We start from the raw sequence: 19076 nt of genomic DNA, 5'->3' as shown, positions 1-19076 counted from the left end.
TGTGACCTGTGTTTAAATGTTCCTGAAAAATACGTGTGTTTTCTGTCAGCAGGATTTAAAAAGAAACACTCATGAGTTACTTTCCTTCTTTTATTGTTTAATCCACCATTGCCGGAAGTGTGTCGCGTTCCTTCTTCGTGTGAACCGTTCTCTGTTGTGTTGTACTTGTCATTCAGACATCCCAGGAATCCAACACGACTAGAAACAGCCAGGGCAACAGGACCAGGACATTTTAAGCTAAAGTTGTACGTCCTTGTTTCGGTAAAAGGTCAAGGAAAATATCGGTCGTTGCCAAAGAAGTACAAGTGTAAAAAAAAAGCGGATTTTACAGATATTGGTAAGTTGTCAGACGCGGCTAACGGCTATCTAACTGTTGCTGTTCCGAGCTAGCAGCTAGTTAGCATAGCAGCAAATGGATGCCTTTTACACAGGCCATGGATGTGCTTCTGCACTATTGGATTATATTCAAAGTTAAATTGTAATATTGGGAGAACATTGTAAAAGTAAAAGTCATTTAGGTGAATGTGTGAAACAATTCTAGCATTTTATTTCACTCCACTCGTGAATGAGCTGTAGTGTAGCGCTGTGTTAGCCTGTGCTGCTAACGAAGCTAGCAAGTGTACAGGCAGGTGTTTTGTTTTGGGAATAGTCTTTATTCTGAGGAATCTTTCTTAACCTTAAGGTTTGAATAACGAGGGAACCTTAACGTGAATCAGTGGTGGGAGAAGTACTCAGACCTTTTACTTAAGTAAAAATAGAAGTACCAAAGTGTAGGAATACTCTGTTATAAGTAATATCCTGAATTCAAAATCCCAATGAAGTAAAAGTATAAAAGTACAAGCATCTAAATATAGACCTACTTATACTTAAGTAATAATTATGCAAATGTGCCCATTTCAAAAAGAATATATTGATTTGTTTTTGATTATAAATATTGATGCATTAAAGTGTTATCAAAGCTGGTAAAGGTGCAGCTAGTTTTAATGACTATATATGCTGCAGTGTAGTTTGGATGTTACTCCAGGTGTAACTAAAGTCTGATTTAAGTGTTTATCTATTTCATATCATTAATCCACATTTGAAAAGTAAGTGAAGGTATTTCTATTATGTAGTGGAATAAAAGTACACAATTTACCTGTGATTTGTGGTTGGCTAGAAGGACAAAAGTACAAAGTAGCAAACATTTCTCAAAATTGTACTTAAGTTAATCTAATGAATTACTGTTAACAATATAGGTTCATTTGATCATACAGTTTGCCTCATCTTTGCTATTGTTTACCTGATACTATCTGTCAATTAGTACTTCCACACATCATATATGCCTGACCTGTTTGGTAACATGATGTGTGTTTTGGTTGCTTGCTCATCTCATATTGTACATTCCTGTCAGCAGCATGCAGATGTGAGTGCAGCCATCCTGCTACCCTTTACTGCTACGCTGGACTGAGTGGCATCCTCTTCATCCCCTTCATCGTCATCATACATGCTCTTACATGAAGAGAGGGGAGAAACCCGAAGGATACAGACAGGCGAGACCCAAAACGTTCCTGCCAGCAACTACAGCGCCAACAGCCAACACATGCTGCAGGAAATAAGGAACAGTCTGCGCAATTTATCCAGACAATCGGACCCCCCTAAAGCAGACTCTGGAGGAGCTGTAAAAATGCCTCCGGAGGACTCAAGGCAACAGGGGCGATGCAGCAACCCCAAACACCCCTACCACAAGGCCTTACAGGAGATCCGCAAGTCCCTGATGCCTTTTGCCAATGAGCCGAGTACTTCAGGACCTGAGGGGAACAAACACATGTCTCTGGAAAGTCCCTGCGCTGGGTTCGACGAGGTAAGATGTTTTCGTCTTTTATTTGTCACTCAGACTGGTGTTTGTGGAGGAATTTGATTCTAAACATAACTCTGTTATAGAGAATAAGTGCACTTTGTTTACTGAAGACTTATTTGAAAAATTAGAAATATGCAAAGTGGAATTTCGAGCTTGTCAGGTGACTGACAATACAAAGTACTTTTTTAGTTGGCAGTCGCCACTTGTTTTGACTCAGAGAATGCACCCTGGCATATGCAGTGCACTATTTTTAGTTGGAGCAAATGTTTAGTTCATAAATAACTATTAAATTAGTTGGAGACAATTTTCCATTGTTCTTATAAATGAATAATTAAACAAAGCAATGTCTTGTTGGGGCTTCTCGAATGTCAGAATTTGTTTTATTTCATTGTGAACGGAATATCTCTGGCTTTTTGACTGTTTGTTTTGGTACAAAAAAAAAGTTTTATAGACAAAACAATTAATTGAATAATCCAAAAAAGAATGTACAGATAAATCCATAAGTAAAATACTTGTTCTCTTTTGGTCCATCTACATTGCAAGACTGTAAAGATGCATGAATGAACTGTTAGCAAAACAAGCAATAAATGTATTCACAGATATTCAAGCTTTGATTGCCCAAACTCTTAATGTTAACTGTTGTTTGTATGCCTTTTGTAAACAGAGCAACAGTCGCAGTATGGGGGCAGTTATAGACTACAGTGGTAAGGTGATCTACCAGGACCCGATGAGGGAACAGAAGCTTGCTGCCAACCCCAACTCTACCGGTCTGAAAGCCCCAGGTATGTAACCGTCCACTGGGACTCAATGCGAGGCTCTCTCTATTCCCTTTCCGGGCGTTTTCATCTAACCTTGATATTGTTGGCAGGATTTGGAACATTTGCTTAAAGAAATGACGCTGACAATAAGAGAATGAGTCACTGTATCACATAATGGAAAAAAGTAGAGTGGAAATTAGGTTTTTGTTTTCAATCATGATGCATTGACAGGAGCACTGCTGGTATCATTACCAGCAGTGTTATATATAGATATAACATTTGCTTTACCTTTTATTAAAATAAAAAAACATTATTTTCCTTTTGTTGTTGTGTCTTTTGACAAGTCTTGTTTTACAGCGGTGCTCCTTCTTCTTTTTTAATCAATACTGGTGGATTTTTTTTTTAAATAGTACCCGTACATTTTGTAATAATGATCTCAAAGAATATTCAAGTTTTTTAAAGGACTTTTTTCTTGTTAATTTACCAATGTTCTAATCTTTTTAATCTTCTACATTTTTCTTGTAAACATACCACTTTGATTTAGGAAATTCTTAAAGTTTTTTTTGTTGTATTGTGAACATGACTCTGGTGTGTGAGAGGACATCAGTTATTTGTGTTCATGTATGCATTTTACACATTTTAAAGTGTGTACAAAAACATAGTTCTACCTATTTATTTTAGTTTCTAAGATGTATAACTATTTGTATTCTTTTCCTTTGTGTGTGTCTGTAGGAAGTTCTCACATCTCGCAGCCTGTGCTGAGGAGGCCGAGCTGGAAAGGCTCTAAGGAGTCTTTGGCCCCTCGTCACGTCATAGTGGATGGAGTGATATACCGCTCAGACAGCCCGGGGCCCCCTCCCTCCTTTCCCCCCGCTAACAACCAGAGAGTGAACCCTCCCCTCCCGCCTCAGGTGCGCAGTGTCACACCTCCTCCCAACCGCTGCGCCGTGCCTAATACATCATCCTGGGACCCATCAACCAAGCGCTACTCCGGCAACATGGATTACCTCGGGGCCCGCATCTCTCCGGGGCCTCCGGGGGCCTGGCCTGACGGGTACCAGTCATCAGCCCCTCAGAATCAGCGTGGGATCAGCCCGGTCCCCTGTGGGTCACCAACCCATCATAATGCAAAGCTCTGGGGGCAACAAGTTCACCTTCCCCCCCCCCCAGCTGGTCTCAGAATGGCTCCGCCCAGCCGGACTACATCCCGGCTGGCAGCAGACAGCCCCCCCCTCCGTACGCGGTCAACCAGAGCAGGCACAGTCCCACGGATCAGCAGTCAGGAGGACCCGCCTCCTCTCCCTCGTACGCCAACGGTGGAAACATCCCTACGTCCATGATGGTGTCCAACAGGCACAGTTACAACCTTGACCTGTACAACATAGGTCTTCCTCAGTCCTGGGCCCCCAGCCAGCCCTCTGGAAACAGCAGCACCCAGGACCTGTCTCCGTCGTGGCAACACAACGTGCCCCCCCGCTCCAACTCCTTCAACAACCACCAGCTGAACAGCAGGGCGGCCCACCAGTCCAGCTCCCAGCCCTCCGCCACCACCGTCACGGCCATCACACAGGCCCCCATCCTGCAGCCGGTCAAAAGCATCCGTGTGCAGAAACCTGAGCTCCACACTGCCGTCGCCCCCACGCACCCTCCATGGATGCAGCAGCCGCCCCCACCCCTTCAAGCTGCTCCTGCTTACCCAGAACCCCCAGCCCCTGTACCCCAGATCGCTGTTGTAGCAGAGGTCCCGAGCTACCAGGGCCCCCCTCCACCTTACCCCAAGCATCTCCTCCAACAGCAGGCTGCATCCGCCCCACCTGCCTACGACCCGGGGGTCAACAAGCGCAACTCAGGCCGAGAGGAGGCGGCTGAGGCGGAGAGCAGCAGCAACGACGGCTCCCGGGACAAAACCACAGAAAGCGCCACGGAGAAGGAGAAGAAGCAAATCACGACGTCACCCGTTCCCGTGCGACGCAACAAGAGGGACGAAGAGCCGAGAGGGGAGTCAGGACGAGTCGCTCTGTACTCCCCCCAGGCCTTCAAGTTCTTCATGGAGCAGCATGTGGAGAACATCCTCAAGAACCACCAGACGAGGATTCGGAGGAGGAAGCAGCTGGAAAGTGAGATGCAAAGGGTGAGGAATATCCTTCATCATTTCTTATGAAGTTAAACAAATACAAATGTTGCTGCCTAAAGAAATACGTTCTACTCTTTCCAAACTTTCCCCCTGCTATCATCGCTGTATTATACGTGTCTGTTCTATATCTCTTAGCTGTTCTTTCTCTCCTTCTCTCTCCTTGCGGTCACTAACAGCTGAACTAAAAAGGTAAAGGTATCTGTGCTGTCTTGTGACACAGAGTAGTCCACACACTTCAGTTATTCAAGAGAGCTGTTGTTAAGAGTCTAGTGGTTTTATAAATGTGCATAATGCAGCATGTGGCCAAAGGAAATGCATGCCACTCCATCTCACACATCTTCGTTTGGGACTAAATTGAAGGTTAAACAGCATGTGTGCACCGTGTCCTCAGAGGATTCCCTTAATGCCAGTTTATAACTTATTCTAACCAGGACTCCATTTGTGTTTCAATTCAACCTTTTTGTTGACATGATGTGGGCCATTTGAATCACTCCTGACTGTCCTGTGCTCAGGTGGGCTTGTCTTCAGAAGCTCAGGAGCAGATGCGCATGATGCTCTGCCAGAAAGAGTCCAACTACATCCGGCTAAAGCGAGCCAAGATGGACAAATCCATGTTCAAACGAATCAAGATGCTCGGCATCGGAGCGTTTGGAGAGGTGTGCCTGGCCAGAAAAGAGGACACCGGAGCGCTGTACGCCATGAAGACGCTCCGCAAGAAGGACGTGCTGCTGAGGAACCAGGTGGCCCACGTGAAGGCTGAGAGGGACATCCTGGCCGAGGCCGACAACGAGTGGGTGGTGCGTCTCTACTACTCCTTCCAGGACAGGGACAACCTGTACTTTGTCATGGAGTACATCCCCGGAGGAGACATGATGAGCCTCCTCATCCGGCTGGGAATCTTCAAAGAAGAACTCGCCCAGTTCTACATCGCCGAGCTCACCTGCGCCGTGGAGAGCGTCCACAAGATGGGCTTCATCCACCGAGACATCAAGCCCGACAACATCCTCATAGACCGGGACGGACACATCAAACTGACCGACTTCGGCCTGTGCACCGGCTTCCGCTGGACGCACGACTCCAAGTATTACCAGAGTGGTGGGTGTTACATTTCTTATATTTAACAGTTAAGAGTGTTTAATTCACCCTCTAGAGCAGGGGTTCCCAAAGTGGGGGTCGCGAGACCCCGAGTGGGGGTCGTGAGATGATTACAAAATAAAAATAAATTAAAAAGTCATAAAAAAATGTTATTTAATTTTTTTATTAATAACGTGTGCATAGACATTTTTCAGGGGCGGACTAGCCATCTGTATAATTTGCCCGCAACGAGGCTCCCCCTTTGACAATCCACTAGCGCAGTGTTTCTCAAACTTTTTCATACCAAGGACACTTCACCAATAAAAAAACACTCGCGGACCTGACTCCACAAATATCCAGAAACAATAGGCCTGCTTACCTCTCCAACATTACAGCCTAATAATGACAGCTTAGCCTTCTCTGTATCGCCTCGTTCACACATTAAATCAACAATACAAATACAACTACAGATTATATAAGCATTTAGTTCAAATGCGATTTAAAATGCTCACAGGTTTTACACCTCTTATGAAATGTAGACTACATTTATTACGGAGTTTATGTCCGAGCCAACAGACTCTCAGATCGTTGGCTACTGAGAGAGATGCAAAATACACCGCATGTAGTACGACACAAACCTCCGCTGTGGATTTTCAAAACAAAATACAGTAAAACTGGTCAAGTTTAACTCTGAGGCCTGCATGGCCCCAACAACAGCCTCTGATCATCAACAGACAATACAATGCTTCATCGGGTGCATGTATTAGATAATAATCTATCTCACTCCGAACACATCTAAATGGATAAATGTTCATAAAAGACATCCATTGTTTGTTCTATATGCTTCTTGAAATCCTAAAAAACACATCGTTTTTCTAGAACAGATTACAAATCGCCTGAAAATGGTAAAAACAAGTGGCAGCATGTGCGACGAAGGTGTTGCGCTGGGCTATATCATGCAATCAAAACTTAAGCTCGCTCCATTGCGGAGATTTTCCCGCGAGAGTGCGGGAAAACTTAAATTAATTCACCCCCCCCTCCCCGTTGACAGGGGGTCGCCAGTCTCTGGCACTGTTATTTTGGGGGTCGAAAAGTTTGGGAACCCCTGCTCTAGAGTACAAAAAGAGTGTATTAGAGCGCTGGACCACATGTAGTATAATGACTCGTGTTCATAGTATTTCAAAATATAAAAACAAGGCATGGTATGATAAGCCATAAAAATGAAGGTCTCTCTGAATCTACATTTCATCCATGTAAAAACAGTGATATAAGTAGGGATGGGTATCGTTAAGGTTTTTACGGTACTACTACTTTTATCGATCCGGTCCTTTTACTTTTTACTCTTATCGGTTCTTTTGGAGAAAAAAATAATGTAAACAAATTGTGAACAAAACTAACATTGCTTATTATTTAAATAAAATAAATAATATTTCACATCAAAAGAAACAACAGTGTTTTAATAAATCGTATTAAATACTCTGATGACAGAACTGTGAACAGAATAGCTGAAACTTTAACAAACTAAATAACTCAGTTTCCTCTAATCATTACCCCATGTTTGTATAATGTAGTTAACTCCGTGTGTTGCTGCTAGCATACATAACACCTGACGTGGAAACGTTACTCGTGGATGGGGCTACAGAGCTGCTAGAAAGACAGTCGAACCCGGTACATTCCTCCGTCTGCATGCGGTGCACTTTTGATAAATGTTTAGACACATTGCTCGTGTTCCCGCCCTTACGCGCTAAACTCTTATTGCACTTTAGGCAACGAGCATTGTCCGCATCGAGACGGGTAAAGTTTAACCACACCTCGGAGCGCGTTCTCTCCGCCATCTCCTCCGTGTGTGTGTGTTGCTGCATGTAGCAGCTGTGTGTGTGTGTTGCCCCGCCCCCTCGCACACAGACGGGGAGAGATCTCGTCTGGATTGGAAAGATCGAAAATACTAAAAATAATCATAGACGTCTTTTTGCATATTAGAAACGGAGTTGGCGAAACTAAAACTGCAATATAATGTTTGTGTAGCAATAATACACGAGATATGTTTTACATGTCTCCAGTACCGATAAAAAGACCGATAACGTCGGAGCTTAACGGTACCACGGTCTTTAATAATTCAGCCCCGGGGCTCGGTACCCATCCCTAGATATATAAGTAATTAAAAAAATATTTCAAAGTATTCAGCAGAACACAAGCAGCTTTGTATAATTGTCAGCGTGTTCCTCCTGCCAAGAATACATGTCTCTTTTGATTTCCTTTCAGTATGAAATGAATACGATTTTGGGGTGTATCGACATTTCAATACCAAACAGCTATTAGCTTTCAAAAACTGACCAGAAAGTCATTCAGTGAATATTATGGAAAATACTAAATGTAGGGACCATATCAAGTTGTTTACATTTACACCCTTCCTTTTATTAATTCACATGCCTGTGAAAACAGAACCCAGCTGATGGGTTTAATGATGTTTGGTGTGTCTCCAGGTGACCATGTGAGGCAGGACAGCATGGACTTCAGTAAGGAGTGGGAGGACGCGGCAGACTGCCGCTGCACGGAGCGCCTGAAGCCTCTGGAGCGGAGGAAGGCCCGGGAGCACCAGCGCTGTCTGGCCCACTCTCTGGTCGGGACGCCCAACTACATCGCTCCAGAAGTGCTGCTCCGAACAGGTACAGAGGATACCCTGAAACTCACTTTATTACTACTGTCTTTCCAGAATGTGTATTGTCTTGTTACTAAAGTTTGAACAAGGACTGAAGGATATAGGGGAGCCAACTGTCTTCTCAAGAAGCATAAAGTAAACGGTCATACGATCATTGCTTTATGTTACGCTGCAATGTTGATTTGAATGCAATTCATTAGTCATTTGTATTCTTGACAGATAATAGAATGTATCTTCAAAAGTGAATGTAACATTTAAAACAGGGGTGTCCAAACTACGGCCCGGGGGCCAAATGCGGCTCGCGGACCATTTTGAATCGGCCCTCAGCACATTAAAAAAGTGTAATGGAATACGGCCCACAGATTAAACTTGTGCTTGTCTTATATTGTACTTCTTAAATATATATGTAAACATATATCACACAGTATTCATGTGTTAATAAGACATATTTTCAAACAAATTCAGTCAGTTGATAACAAAAAGCCCAATTACGTAAAGGTCTCATGTCATGGCCATTTCTACTGGTCATAATTCCATTGTTGAGCTCTACTAGAAAACATTTATATTTTGTAATTTTCCAAACTCACATTGGTTTCTCACAGCATCTCTGTATAGTATGTGTATTCACTCTCTGTCCTACACGGCTTGTTGGAGCTCCTGCCCCCTCCCTGTGAGCCCAGTGGCCGTCTGCGAGACAGCGAGACACAGCGAAACCCAGCCCGAACACACACACACCCGCAGCCTGGCTGGGAGTTTGTGTGTGTGCTCAGGCTGAGTTCCGCGGTGTCTCGCTGTCTCGCAGACCCCACACCAGTGAGCCAGCTCACAGTGTCCCGCTCCTCGCAGCAGCGAGCCTCGCAACGTCCAGCCGAGTGTGTGTGTGTGTGTGTGTGAGGAAGTCCGCTGATTGGTCCAAATGTAACGGCTCCGCGGCCATTACGTATAGTTACGTCACTATACCCAGGAAGCAAACAATGGAAAAAGAGAAATGTCCAGCGAGGCGTTCTGAGGCAGCATAGACAGGTCTTTCCTGTGTTAGAGTTTTACTCGCTACAGGGTGTACTTTGAGGGTTTGTGACTCTGCAGACCGTTTACATGCAGAAAAACCTTCATAACACACAAGGGGACGGGTGATAACCGGAAAAGCATGACATGCTAACTTATAACTGAACTTATGAGGCAGTATACCTCAAGTGAGCGGCCCAGCCCTTCGTATATTTGTCTGTATCTGGCCCCCTGATTTAAAACATTGCTGACAGATGTTGTTGATGTAAGAATGTCCTAAATCTCCTGCAGGCTACACCCAGCTGTGTGATTGGTGGAGTGTGGGCGTCATCCTGTATGAGATGGTTGTCGGACAGCCTCCCTTCTTGGCGAACACGCCTGTGGAGACGCAGATGAAGGTATGTGAAGCTCCCGCAGAGAAATGTGATGCGTCTTCAGTCTGCATTGTTCCTCACTGTCGTCTCTGTCACCAGGTGATAAACTGGAAGAACATGCTGAACATTCCCCCGCTGGCCAAGCTCAGCCCCGAGGCGTCGGATCTCATCGTGAAGTTGTGCCGCAGCCCGGAGGACCGCGTGGGGAAGGGCGGCGCCGACGAGATCAAAGCTCATCCCTTCTTCCAGAACATTGATTTCTCCAGCGACTTGCGGCAACAGGCGGCGCCGTACGTCCCCACCATCGCTCACTCCACGGACACCTCCAACTTCGACCCCGTGGACCCCGATAAAATGTGGAGCAGCGACAGCGACGGAGAGGACAACCTCAACGACACGCTCAACGGCTGGTTCCGCAACGGAAAACACCCCGAACACGCCTTCTACGAGTTCACCTTCCGCCGCTTCTTCGACGACAACGGCCACCCGTACAGCTGCCCCAAGCCCATCGAGTACGAGAGCTACGAGGGGGAGGAGGCGGAGTCTGAGGCCCAGGTGGCTGCTGGGAGCTCAGCGACGGAGGGCCGAGACTTGCTGTACATTTAGAGACTAATGGAGGAGAGGAGAGGAGACAGGAAAACACACTTATTCCATTTTTGCCAAGCATTAGATCAATACTACAGTTCACGGAAAATAAGTAGGCTTCATTTATATCGTTGACATTCAATTTCTGAATCTACATTTAAATGCTGTTCAGTTGTGGGGTTTCCCTGCAGGTCTATTCATCTCTTCAAAACCTGTTTTTTCTGCACAGTTGCAGATAGAGATAAAACTACACTGATATTATTAGTCCTATACTGTTTGTTGAACCGTATTGCATCGGTGAGCCGAACATTTTCAATAATTTCCGAGCATTGTCGAGTCTAAAAGTCAAATTTAGTATTTAAACGTGAACAAAAAAATGACTGTAGACATTCAGAGCTATATTTGAAACCCTCAAAAGAAAGGACTTCCGGTACAGCTCTTCAGACATAAATGGTATCGCTCTGCTCATCCAACTCTCAGCAGAAATCCGAATGAGCTCTGGATGTTTGAAAGCGACTGTACGATGTTTGCTGCCTGAAGAATAGAAAGCTGAGTTAAATCAGGGTGCTCTCTTTGATGACGGTACGCAAACAAGCCTTAATTTATTTAAGAAATTGTAACTGGTGATGCTAGTGTAGCTGCTGTTTGAGTGTGGGGATTGTTTGTATTTCATTTAAAGGTTAGAACGTTAATTTATATTTTAATTTCTGTTGAAATGGGGATTTAGTTTTGTGACTGGTAGACATTTGCAGGGATAAATCGCTCTAATTCATTGCTGTGCCTTTTTTTAAATTATCTTCCACCAAATATACAGAGGGTTAATAATCATTTTAAAAATGAGAGTAGCAGTAGCTGATTGAACTACAGTAGGGTTTGTTTTATTTTTCTAATTTATACTTAAAATGTATTTATAAATTATACAGTTGATGTAAATAGTTTATCTTCCCTGTCAGCTGATTTCTTTTCTTTTAGGGCAGGCCCTCTGTCACTGCTGCTGATTCCAGTTAATGTTGCTCTTCTGTCTCAAAACACTAAATCACAGAACTTTTAAGTATTGTTGTTAACCCCTCAGCATTCAGACTTTTATACTCGTCTCCACCAAAGTACTAACGGCCCGTCCACACTACAGCTTCAAATTGGGCGTGTCTGAAGCTCGACCAACAACCAATCACTTGAATCTCCCGCCCCTGACACACAAGCAGCGGTTTGATTGGCTAGAGCTTGTACCGGCATATGATTTGATTGGCTGACGCTTCCACAGAAAGCTTCAGAAGCTGCAAAAGTTGAACATTGCTCAACTTTTGCAGCCAGGAAAGCTCCGCTCTGCTTCCCACAATGCAGTTCGGCGAAAAGTGACGTCACCCCATTCAAAGTGAATGGGCAGACGCGTTGGAAACCGTTTTTGAAGCTGTCGAAGCTGTAGTGTGGACGGGCCGTTAGACCCCATTTACACGCAAATGAACCGAATACGATATCAAAAAAGTCTTCCGTTCACACGAGACCGCTCGAAAGCGCTGGATACGCTGTAGTACATATACAGGTTGTCACTTCCGCCTAAAACCCAGGAGGTATACGATCTAGCACTATCCCATGGCACTAACCCATATGCCGGGCCTGTAAGCGGCGCCACAAAATACCAATACCAAAAGCAGCGAAGAAAACCCCCCCCCGAGCACGGTTGCCATGGTTGCCCTTCTGTTTATGCCCCGTGGTGGATTTAGCAACATGTAGTTCATGTAATTCTCCACATTTAAAAATAACAATCACATGTTATTATTACCCATCATGCCTAACCACTCCATCCCGTAGTACTTTACATTATGTGTGAGCAGAGGCTTCACTTCCTGTTGTTGAAAATCACTACAGCTGACTGTCGTGTGTTGAGTTTTTGTTGTGCCTGTGTATTGATTTATTAAAAAAAGAAACCGGAGTGACGGTGGAGAGAACTGCTGATTGTGTAACCTGCTGTACTTTATCTTTGTGTTTTAGGAAAAGATCTTTGAATGTAGTTATGGACTTTATGGTGACCACTGACATTCTGCACTGGTTCTGTCTTTTCTTTGTAAGTGAGAGAATTATATTTGTGTACATTGTTGCTGCGGGAGGTAGAGGGTGATAAATAAAGAATGTCAACGACAAAATTCCTTTTATATGGGCACCTGTTGTGTTGTGATAATTATTCTACTTTTTATATTAGAGCTCCAACTAACAGTTCATTAATGTGCCAGCAGGGGGCTCCACACACACACATTCTCCTAACTACATCAAACAAGGAGGGTGTCCTTTTTTTGATTGGAATTGAATGTTTTTTGTCAATGCAAATTCAGGAGTCCAATATAAATGTGTCCTTGTTTAGTGTAGTAGCATAATGCAATATTATCCAATCTGTTTATGACTAAAAGTGCCAGAAAACGTCAATATAAATGTTGCATTCAAAGGCAATAGAGGCGAAGTCCCTCCCTTTCCGGGGGACCTCCATGGGACCTTATTTCGGAAAAAGTATGTATTGAAGTCAATGGAGAGAAAGATTATCTTTCGATCCCGTTTGAATTGTGCCATGAATTACACATGTTTGTCAATTTAAAAGATCATTTTGCAAGTCAACATTTTTTTAAATGTCTCGCTCCACACACCAAGACGGCCGTCCCGTTGACACATTTCACTTCGTTCTCTCAGAATGAGGCGAAAAGTATTAAACGAGGTGAAAATCACTCCAAGTCTGGGCACGTTGAGAGCTGCACATACACACAAGGGGAGTTAGTCGGTTCCGTGAGAGCCAGCATGCGGGACCGGACTCTGGGATTTGTAGTCTTTCTAGTTGCGTATTTTTCATTGTCTTATATTTCAACAGTTTTACGACAAACTGACTTTTTTGACATGGAAATTATTTAAGATTGACAAACATGTGTAATTCGTGGCACAATTCAAAGGGGATCGAAATAATCTTTCGAAAAGTAACATTTAGATGGGCGGGACTTCGCCTCTATGCATCAATCTGTTGCAAAGCCAAGACAGCTCAAAGTCTACTATGACTCATATTTTCGACACTGTACTTTTTCATGAAATTAAATTGAGAATGATGCAATAAGTCCCTCAAATTAAATATCATAATTCAAAGTTTCCCTGAGTGTTAAGCCCTCAAACGGACAGTATTTTCAATAATAATTAGACATGAAAGGACACATGAAAGAACACATCATTGAGGACAAAACAAGTTAACTTAAACAAGCTTATTTTTAATGGATCTGCAAAACTGTTTGAATTTCCAAAGAGAACTTGTGTACCTCCCGCCCACAGTTACCCAGTGGCAAACGTTACACAACGTTACAAGAAACGCTTCCAACCCAAAGAAATCTGCATGCAGCAAACAAAATAAAAATAAATCAAACCCAAATAGGAAAAAAAAATAAGTAAAATAAATCATACAGATAATAATAAAAACATCAATAACAGGACATACTGAATAATGCCGTTCTCTTGGCTGGAGGAGAAATTCAAACGTTCCGCTTCAGTTGCGGCGTCCTCGTGACAGAGCCGACAGATTATTAAACTGTTATTTCATTGGGTGGATGTGGCCCCGCCCACAACACTAGCCCCGCCCCTGTCTTCCATATAAGGCACAGGACAAAAATAAACCCCCACATACAAAAGGAGCTAGCCACGCCTCTGTCACTTGGTAACAAATTGTAAATGACCAAATACGGTTAGACAACAGAAAAGTGTACAAAATGTTAATCCTACATTTGTCTTTTTTTGTTTTTGTTTTATTTAGATTTCCTCTGACCGAAAGTGAGTGACGTGGTTTGGGGGTGAGGGTGGGGTTAAGGGTGGGGGTGTCCAACCAGGTGAGCTCAGGCAAAGGAAATATTAAAAATATGAGCTTGTCTTTTCACACATTATTTCTTTATCTTTTTTTTCATCTTTTTTTTTTAAACAACTTTTAAAACATATGACAAGAAACGTGACTGGATTTCTCTTTTTATCAGAAATAAAAATGATCATCAGATGGAGAGTGGAAGAATATGGTGCAGGGGGGGAGGGGGGATTAGAGAGTGAAGTGGTTTATTGTTTTATTCTGATAAAGAGACAGAGAGTGTCAGTGTGCAAGAAAAACTCATGAGACAGGTTAGAGAGCGAGAGAGTTAGAGTTAGCCGTTAGAGAGAGAAAACAGAATGTGTGTGTGTGTGTGTGTGTGTGTGTGTGTGTGTGTGTGTGTGTGTGTGTGTGTGTGTGTGTGTGTGTGTGTGTGTTGGTGTGTGTGCGTTAGTGTGTGTGAGAGTGAAACCGAGGACTTGTTCAACTGCAGCACTTGCTCTTCCAGCCTGTGACTCCACCTCCGCTGCTGATGTCCACGTTTTCACTGTTGGGCTCTTTTACAGGCGTCTGTCGAACCAAACACACATAAAAAAAGATATGAGTAATTATAACGATGGTACAGCTTTTTAAGAGCTCTTTCAAGGTACCTCAACTAATCATTTCAAGCTTCTAAAAGTCTTCATCATCACATTAAAATCGTCAACGAGGGAATTTTTGGTTTAACAGAATTCCTTTATACCCAGAGAAACCATGTAGATTGTCTTTTTGTTTATTTCATCACCTGTTCCTATTAATGTTGATCTTTGAATCATGATTATTATGTTAATTTTCACAGTAAGGGATCGACTTATTATCTAGCTTAAAATGACAAGTGAACACAAGTAATAAAAACACTGACTTTCCCTCGACTTACTTCTTTAACTTTTATAACGTGGGCAAAGTGTGAGATTCGCCATTTTTTAATATTATAATTGACATCTTAAGTTTTAGACCAACTGTCAATGTAATAGATTGTTTTTGTAACATTGACAGTATTTTAACTGTTACCTTTGACCTTTGTTAATGTAGTTTAATTGTAGGATGTTTGGAAAGGATGAGAAGGTATTCTGTCTGCGCTTGTTTGTATTTGTTTTGGAGACGTGTGATCTGTTAAACTGTGATCGACTAGATGGCCTTGATCTGGGAGACGGAGATCGATTGCTCTTGTCTCCGCCCACATATCTGGGGGTTTTTGCGGTACTTTCCTCACTCGAGTAAAGTACCGGAGAATGAAACCTAACTTTGACTCTTGTCAAAATTCTTCCCTTTTATCAGGTATGTAGATAGTACAAAAACATAACAAATTGGGCCAAACTATAACATAACATGTGTAAGGAGTGTTTTAAAGCGGTTGTGTGAAATAGTGAGTGTGTTATTATTACGTTTTATCGGCTTGGGCTGATGTGTGTGATGGCTGAGAATGTGTGTAGTAACGTCTACATGGTTACATGAACAAACACTGCGTAGCGCGCATTTGCCGCCATCTTGTGTATTGTGTATAACACAGTTATATGTAATATGTTGTCTTTATATTTTAGTTAAATAATTCTGTGAGGGTTCTGTTATGTTGTCAATTATATAATCTTATCAATTATATTGTTGTAATTAAGAAGTTTCATGATTGAAATACAGTGTTAATAGCCAAGTTGTATGTGCTATGAAAGGTGGTGCATTTGTTGACTGACTCGAGTAAAGTACCGGAGAATGAAACCTAACTTTGACTCTTGTCAAAATTCTTCCCTTTTATCAGGGGCGTAACATCAACACATTTGATACACTTACAAGTAGCAACACAGTTAGCATCTGACTGGAGCTAAATGAGCTTTTCCTAGAAGAGCAAAGCTATTAAATTGCTTCTTGGAGAGTATTGTGAATACTAATAATACAGATAGATACATTTAGATTTTATAAATACAGATAAACACATTTATTGTTCTCCCTTATTCAATCTATAAAAGACAACAATAAATACATTAGGTATTTTAGAGTTGTATATTTGCACTATACATTTTCACTGTACCTACTTTGCATTGCTACACAGTCATTTTACTCAGAGGTAAACAAAGTGTTATCTTATTTGAAGTTATCCAGGTATCCCAGGAAATACTATTGAGCCACAAAAAAAAAATCATTATCGATCACATACACTCACCTTTCTGAGGATGTCTTCTGCTAACGTGAGGAAAGCCTTCTCGATGCTGACGTTGGCCTTAGCACTCGTCTCAAAAAACCTAATGCCATGCTCCTTTGCAATCTGAGGAGGAGAACAAACAGCGAGTTAGAACGACAAGTGTGGTTTAAGTTTAATATAAAGTTCAGTCCAAAAATAAAGTGCGCAGAACAGAGATCAGGTATCACTGCTGTTACCGACAGTCAGGTGGGTGGGTGTGTGTAAGCAGATCTGATGTTGCTAAATCTGCAGACCGACTAGTCGTTATCACACACACACTAGTGTTGCACGGTGTACCGATACTTGAAAGGTACCGCGATACCCTGCCGTTAAAAACGTTACGATTCCTCCGTTTCATTAGTATCGGTACTTTAAGAACGACGGGGGAAAGTACTCCGGTGAGAAAGCGCTGTTTTAATAAGAGCCGTGTGTTTTCAGCGCTCTGCTTCCACTCCCTGCACTGCAGCCGTGCCTGCAGTCCCTCCCCTCTCAAGCACGCTCTAAGTCCCTCCCCTCTCAAGCACGCTCTAAGTCCCTCCCTCTCAAGCACGCTCTAAGTCCCTCCCTCTCAAGCACGCTCTAAGTCCCTCCCTCTCAAGCACGCTCTAAGTCCCTCCCCTCTCAAGCACGCTCTAAGTCCCTCCCTCTCAAGCACGCTCTAAGTCCCTCCCTCTCAAGCACGCTCTAAGTCCCTCCCCTCTCAAGCACGCTCTAAGTCCCTCCCCTCTCAAGCACGCTCTAAGTCCCTCCCTCTCAAGCACGCTCTAAGTCCCTCCCTCTCAAGCACGCTCTAAGTCCCTCCCTCTCAAGCACGCTCTAAGTCCCTCCCTCTCAAGCACGCTCTAAGTCCCTCCCCTCTCAAGCACGCTCTAAGTCCCTCCCTCTCAAGCACGCTCTAAGTCCCTCCCCTCTCAAGCACGCTCTAAGTCCCTCCCTCTCAAGCCCGCTCTAAGTCCCTCCCTCTCAAGCACGCTCTAAGTCCCTCCCCTCTCAAGCACGCTCTAAGTCCCTCCCCTCTCAAGCACGCTCTAAGTCCCTCCCTCTCAAGCACGCTCTAAGTCCCTCCCTCTCAAGCACGCTCTAAGTCCCTCCCTCTCAAGCACGCTCTAAGTCCCTCCCCTCTCAAGCACGCTCTAAGTCCCTCCCCTCTCAAGCACGCTCTAAGTCCCTCCCTCTCAAGCACGCTCTAAGTCCCTCCCTCTCAAGCACGCTCTAAGTCCCTCCCTCTCAAGCACGCTCTAAGTCCCTCCCTCTCAAGCACGCTCTAAGTCCCTCCCTCTCAAGCACGCTCTAAGTCCCTCCCTCTCAAGCACGCTCTAAGTCCCTCCCCTCTCAAGCACGCTCAAAGTCCCTCCCTCTCAAGCACGCTCTAAGTCCCTCCCTCTCAAGCACGCTCTAAGTCCCTCCCTCTCAAGCACGCTCTAAGTCCCTCCCTCTCAAGCACGCTCTAAGTCCCTCCCTCTCAAGCACGCTCTAAGCCCTCCCTCTCAAGCACGCTCTAAGTCCCTCCCTCTCAGCACGCTCTAGTCCCTCCCTCTCAAGCACGCTCTAAGTCCCTCCCTCTCAAGCACGCTCTAAGTCCCTCCCTCTCAAGCACGCTCTAAGTCCCTCCCCTCTCAAGCACCCTCTAAGTCCCTCCCTCTCAAGCACGCTCTAAGTCCCTCCCTCTCAAGCACGCTCTAAGTCCCTCCCCTCTCAAGCACGCTCTAAGTCCCTCTCCTCTCAAGCACGCTCTAAGTCCCTCCCTCTCAAGCACGCTCTAAGTCCCTCCCTCTCAAGCACGCTCTAAGTCCCTCCCTCTCAAGCACGCTCTAAGTCCCTCCCCTCTCAAGCACCCTCTAAGTCCCTCCCTCTCAAGCACGCTCTAAGTCCCTCCCTCTCAAGCACGCTCTAAGTCCCTCCCTCTCAAGCACGCTCTAAGTCCCTCCCTCTCAAGCACGCTCCAAGTCCCTCCCTCTCAAGCACGCTCTAAGTCCCTCCCCTCTCAAGCACGCTCTAAGTCCCTCCCCTCTCAAGCACGCTCTAAGTCCCTTCCCTAAGTCCCTCCCCTCTCAAGCACGCTCTAAGTCCCTCCCTCTCAAGCACGCTCTAAGTCCCTCCCTCTCAAGCACGCTCTAAGTCCCTCCCTCTCAAGCACGCTCTAAGTCCCTCCCTCTCAAGCACGCTCTAAGTCCCCCCCTCTCAAGCACGCTCTAAGTCCCTCCCTCTCAAGCACGCTCTAAGTCCCTCCCTCTCAAGCACGCTCTAAGTCCCTCCCCTCTCAAGCACGCTCTAAGTCCCTCCCTCTCAAGCACGCTCTAAGTCCCTCCCTCTCAAGCACGCTCTAAGTCCCTCCCCTCCTCAAGCACGCTCTAAGTCCTCCCCTCTCAAGCACGCTCTAAGTCCCTCCCCTCTCCTCTCAAGCACGCTCTAAGTCCCTCCCTCTCAAGCACGCTCTAAGTCCCTCCCTCTCAAGCACGCCTCGAGTCCCTCCTCAAGCACGCTCTAAGTCCCTCCCTCTCAAGCACGCTCTAGTCCCTCCCTCTCAAGCCCTAATCCTCCCTCAGCACGCTCTAAGTCCCTCCCTCTCAAGCACGCTCTAAGTCCCTCCCCTCTCAAGCACGCTCTAAGTCCCTCCCTCTCAA

General features: G+C 44.6%; 1 protein-coding gene and 1 long non-coding RNA gene across 2 annotated transcripts; one reads left to right on the top strand and one right to left on the bottom strand.

The window, feature by feature from the left end:
• Nucleotides 1–152: 152 nt before the first annotated feature.
• On the top strand, nucleotides 153–11556 carry lats1 (large tumor suppressor kinase 1). Its single transcript, XM_034199126.1, is given in 11 exon segments — nucleotides 153–337; nucleotides 1391–1542; nucleotides 1545–1840; nucleotides 2502–2619; nucleotides 3328–3695; nucleotides 3697–3764; nucleotides 3766–4726; nucleotides 5242–5824; nucleotides 8287–8469; nucleotides 9759–9865; nucleotides 9941–11556. Coding segments are annotated over 10 exon segments (3240 nt in total). The 5' UTR covers nucleotides 153–337; nucleotides 1391–1493; the 3' UTR covers nucleotides 10448–11556.
• A 2085-nt stretch (nucleotides 11557–13641) lies between these two features.
• Nucleotides 13642–16659, bottom strand: LOC117534854. The gene is made up of 2 exons (XR_004567327.1): nucleotides 16435–16659; nucleotides 13642–14810 (listed from the first exon to the last, which is right to left on the bottom strand). It is a non-coding gene; the product is annotated as an uncharacterized LOC117534854 (long non-coding RNA).
• Nucleotides 16660–19076: the final 2417 nt, after the last annotated feature.

The sequence above is a fragment of the Gymnodraco acuticeps genome, unplaced genomic scaffold (genome assembly GCF_902827175.1).
Source record: "Gymnodraco acuticeps unplaced genomic scaffold, fGymAcu1.1, whole genome shotgun sequence".
NCBI classification, from domain to species: domain Eukaryota; kingdom Metazoa; phylum Chordata; class Actinopteri; order Perciformes; family Bathydraconidae; genus Gymnodraco; species Gymnodraco acuticeps.
This window is presented reverse-complemented; position numbering and strand designations above follow the sequence as displayed.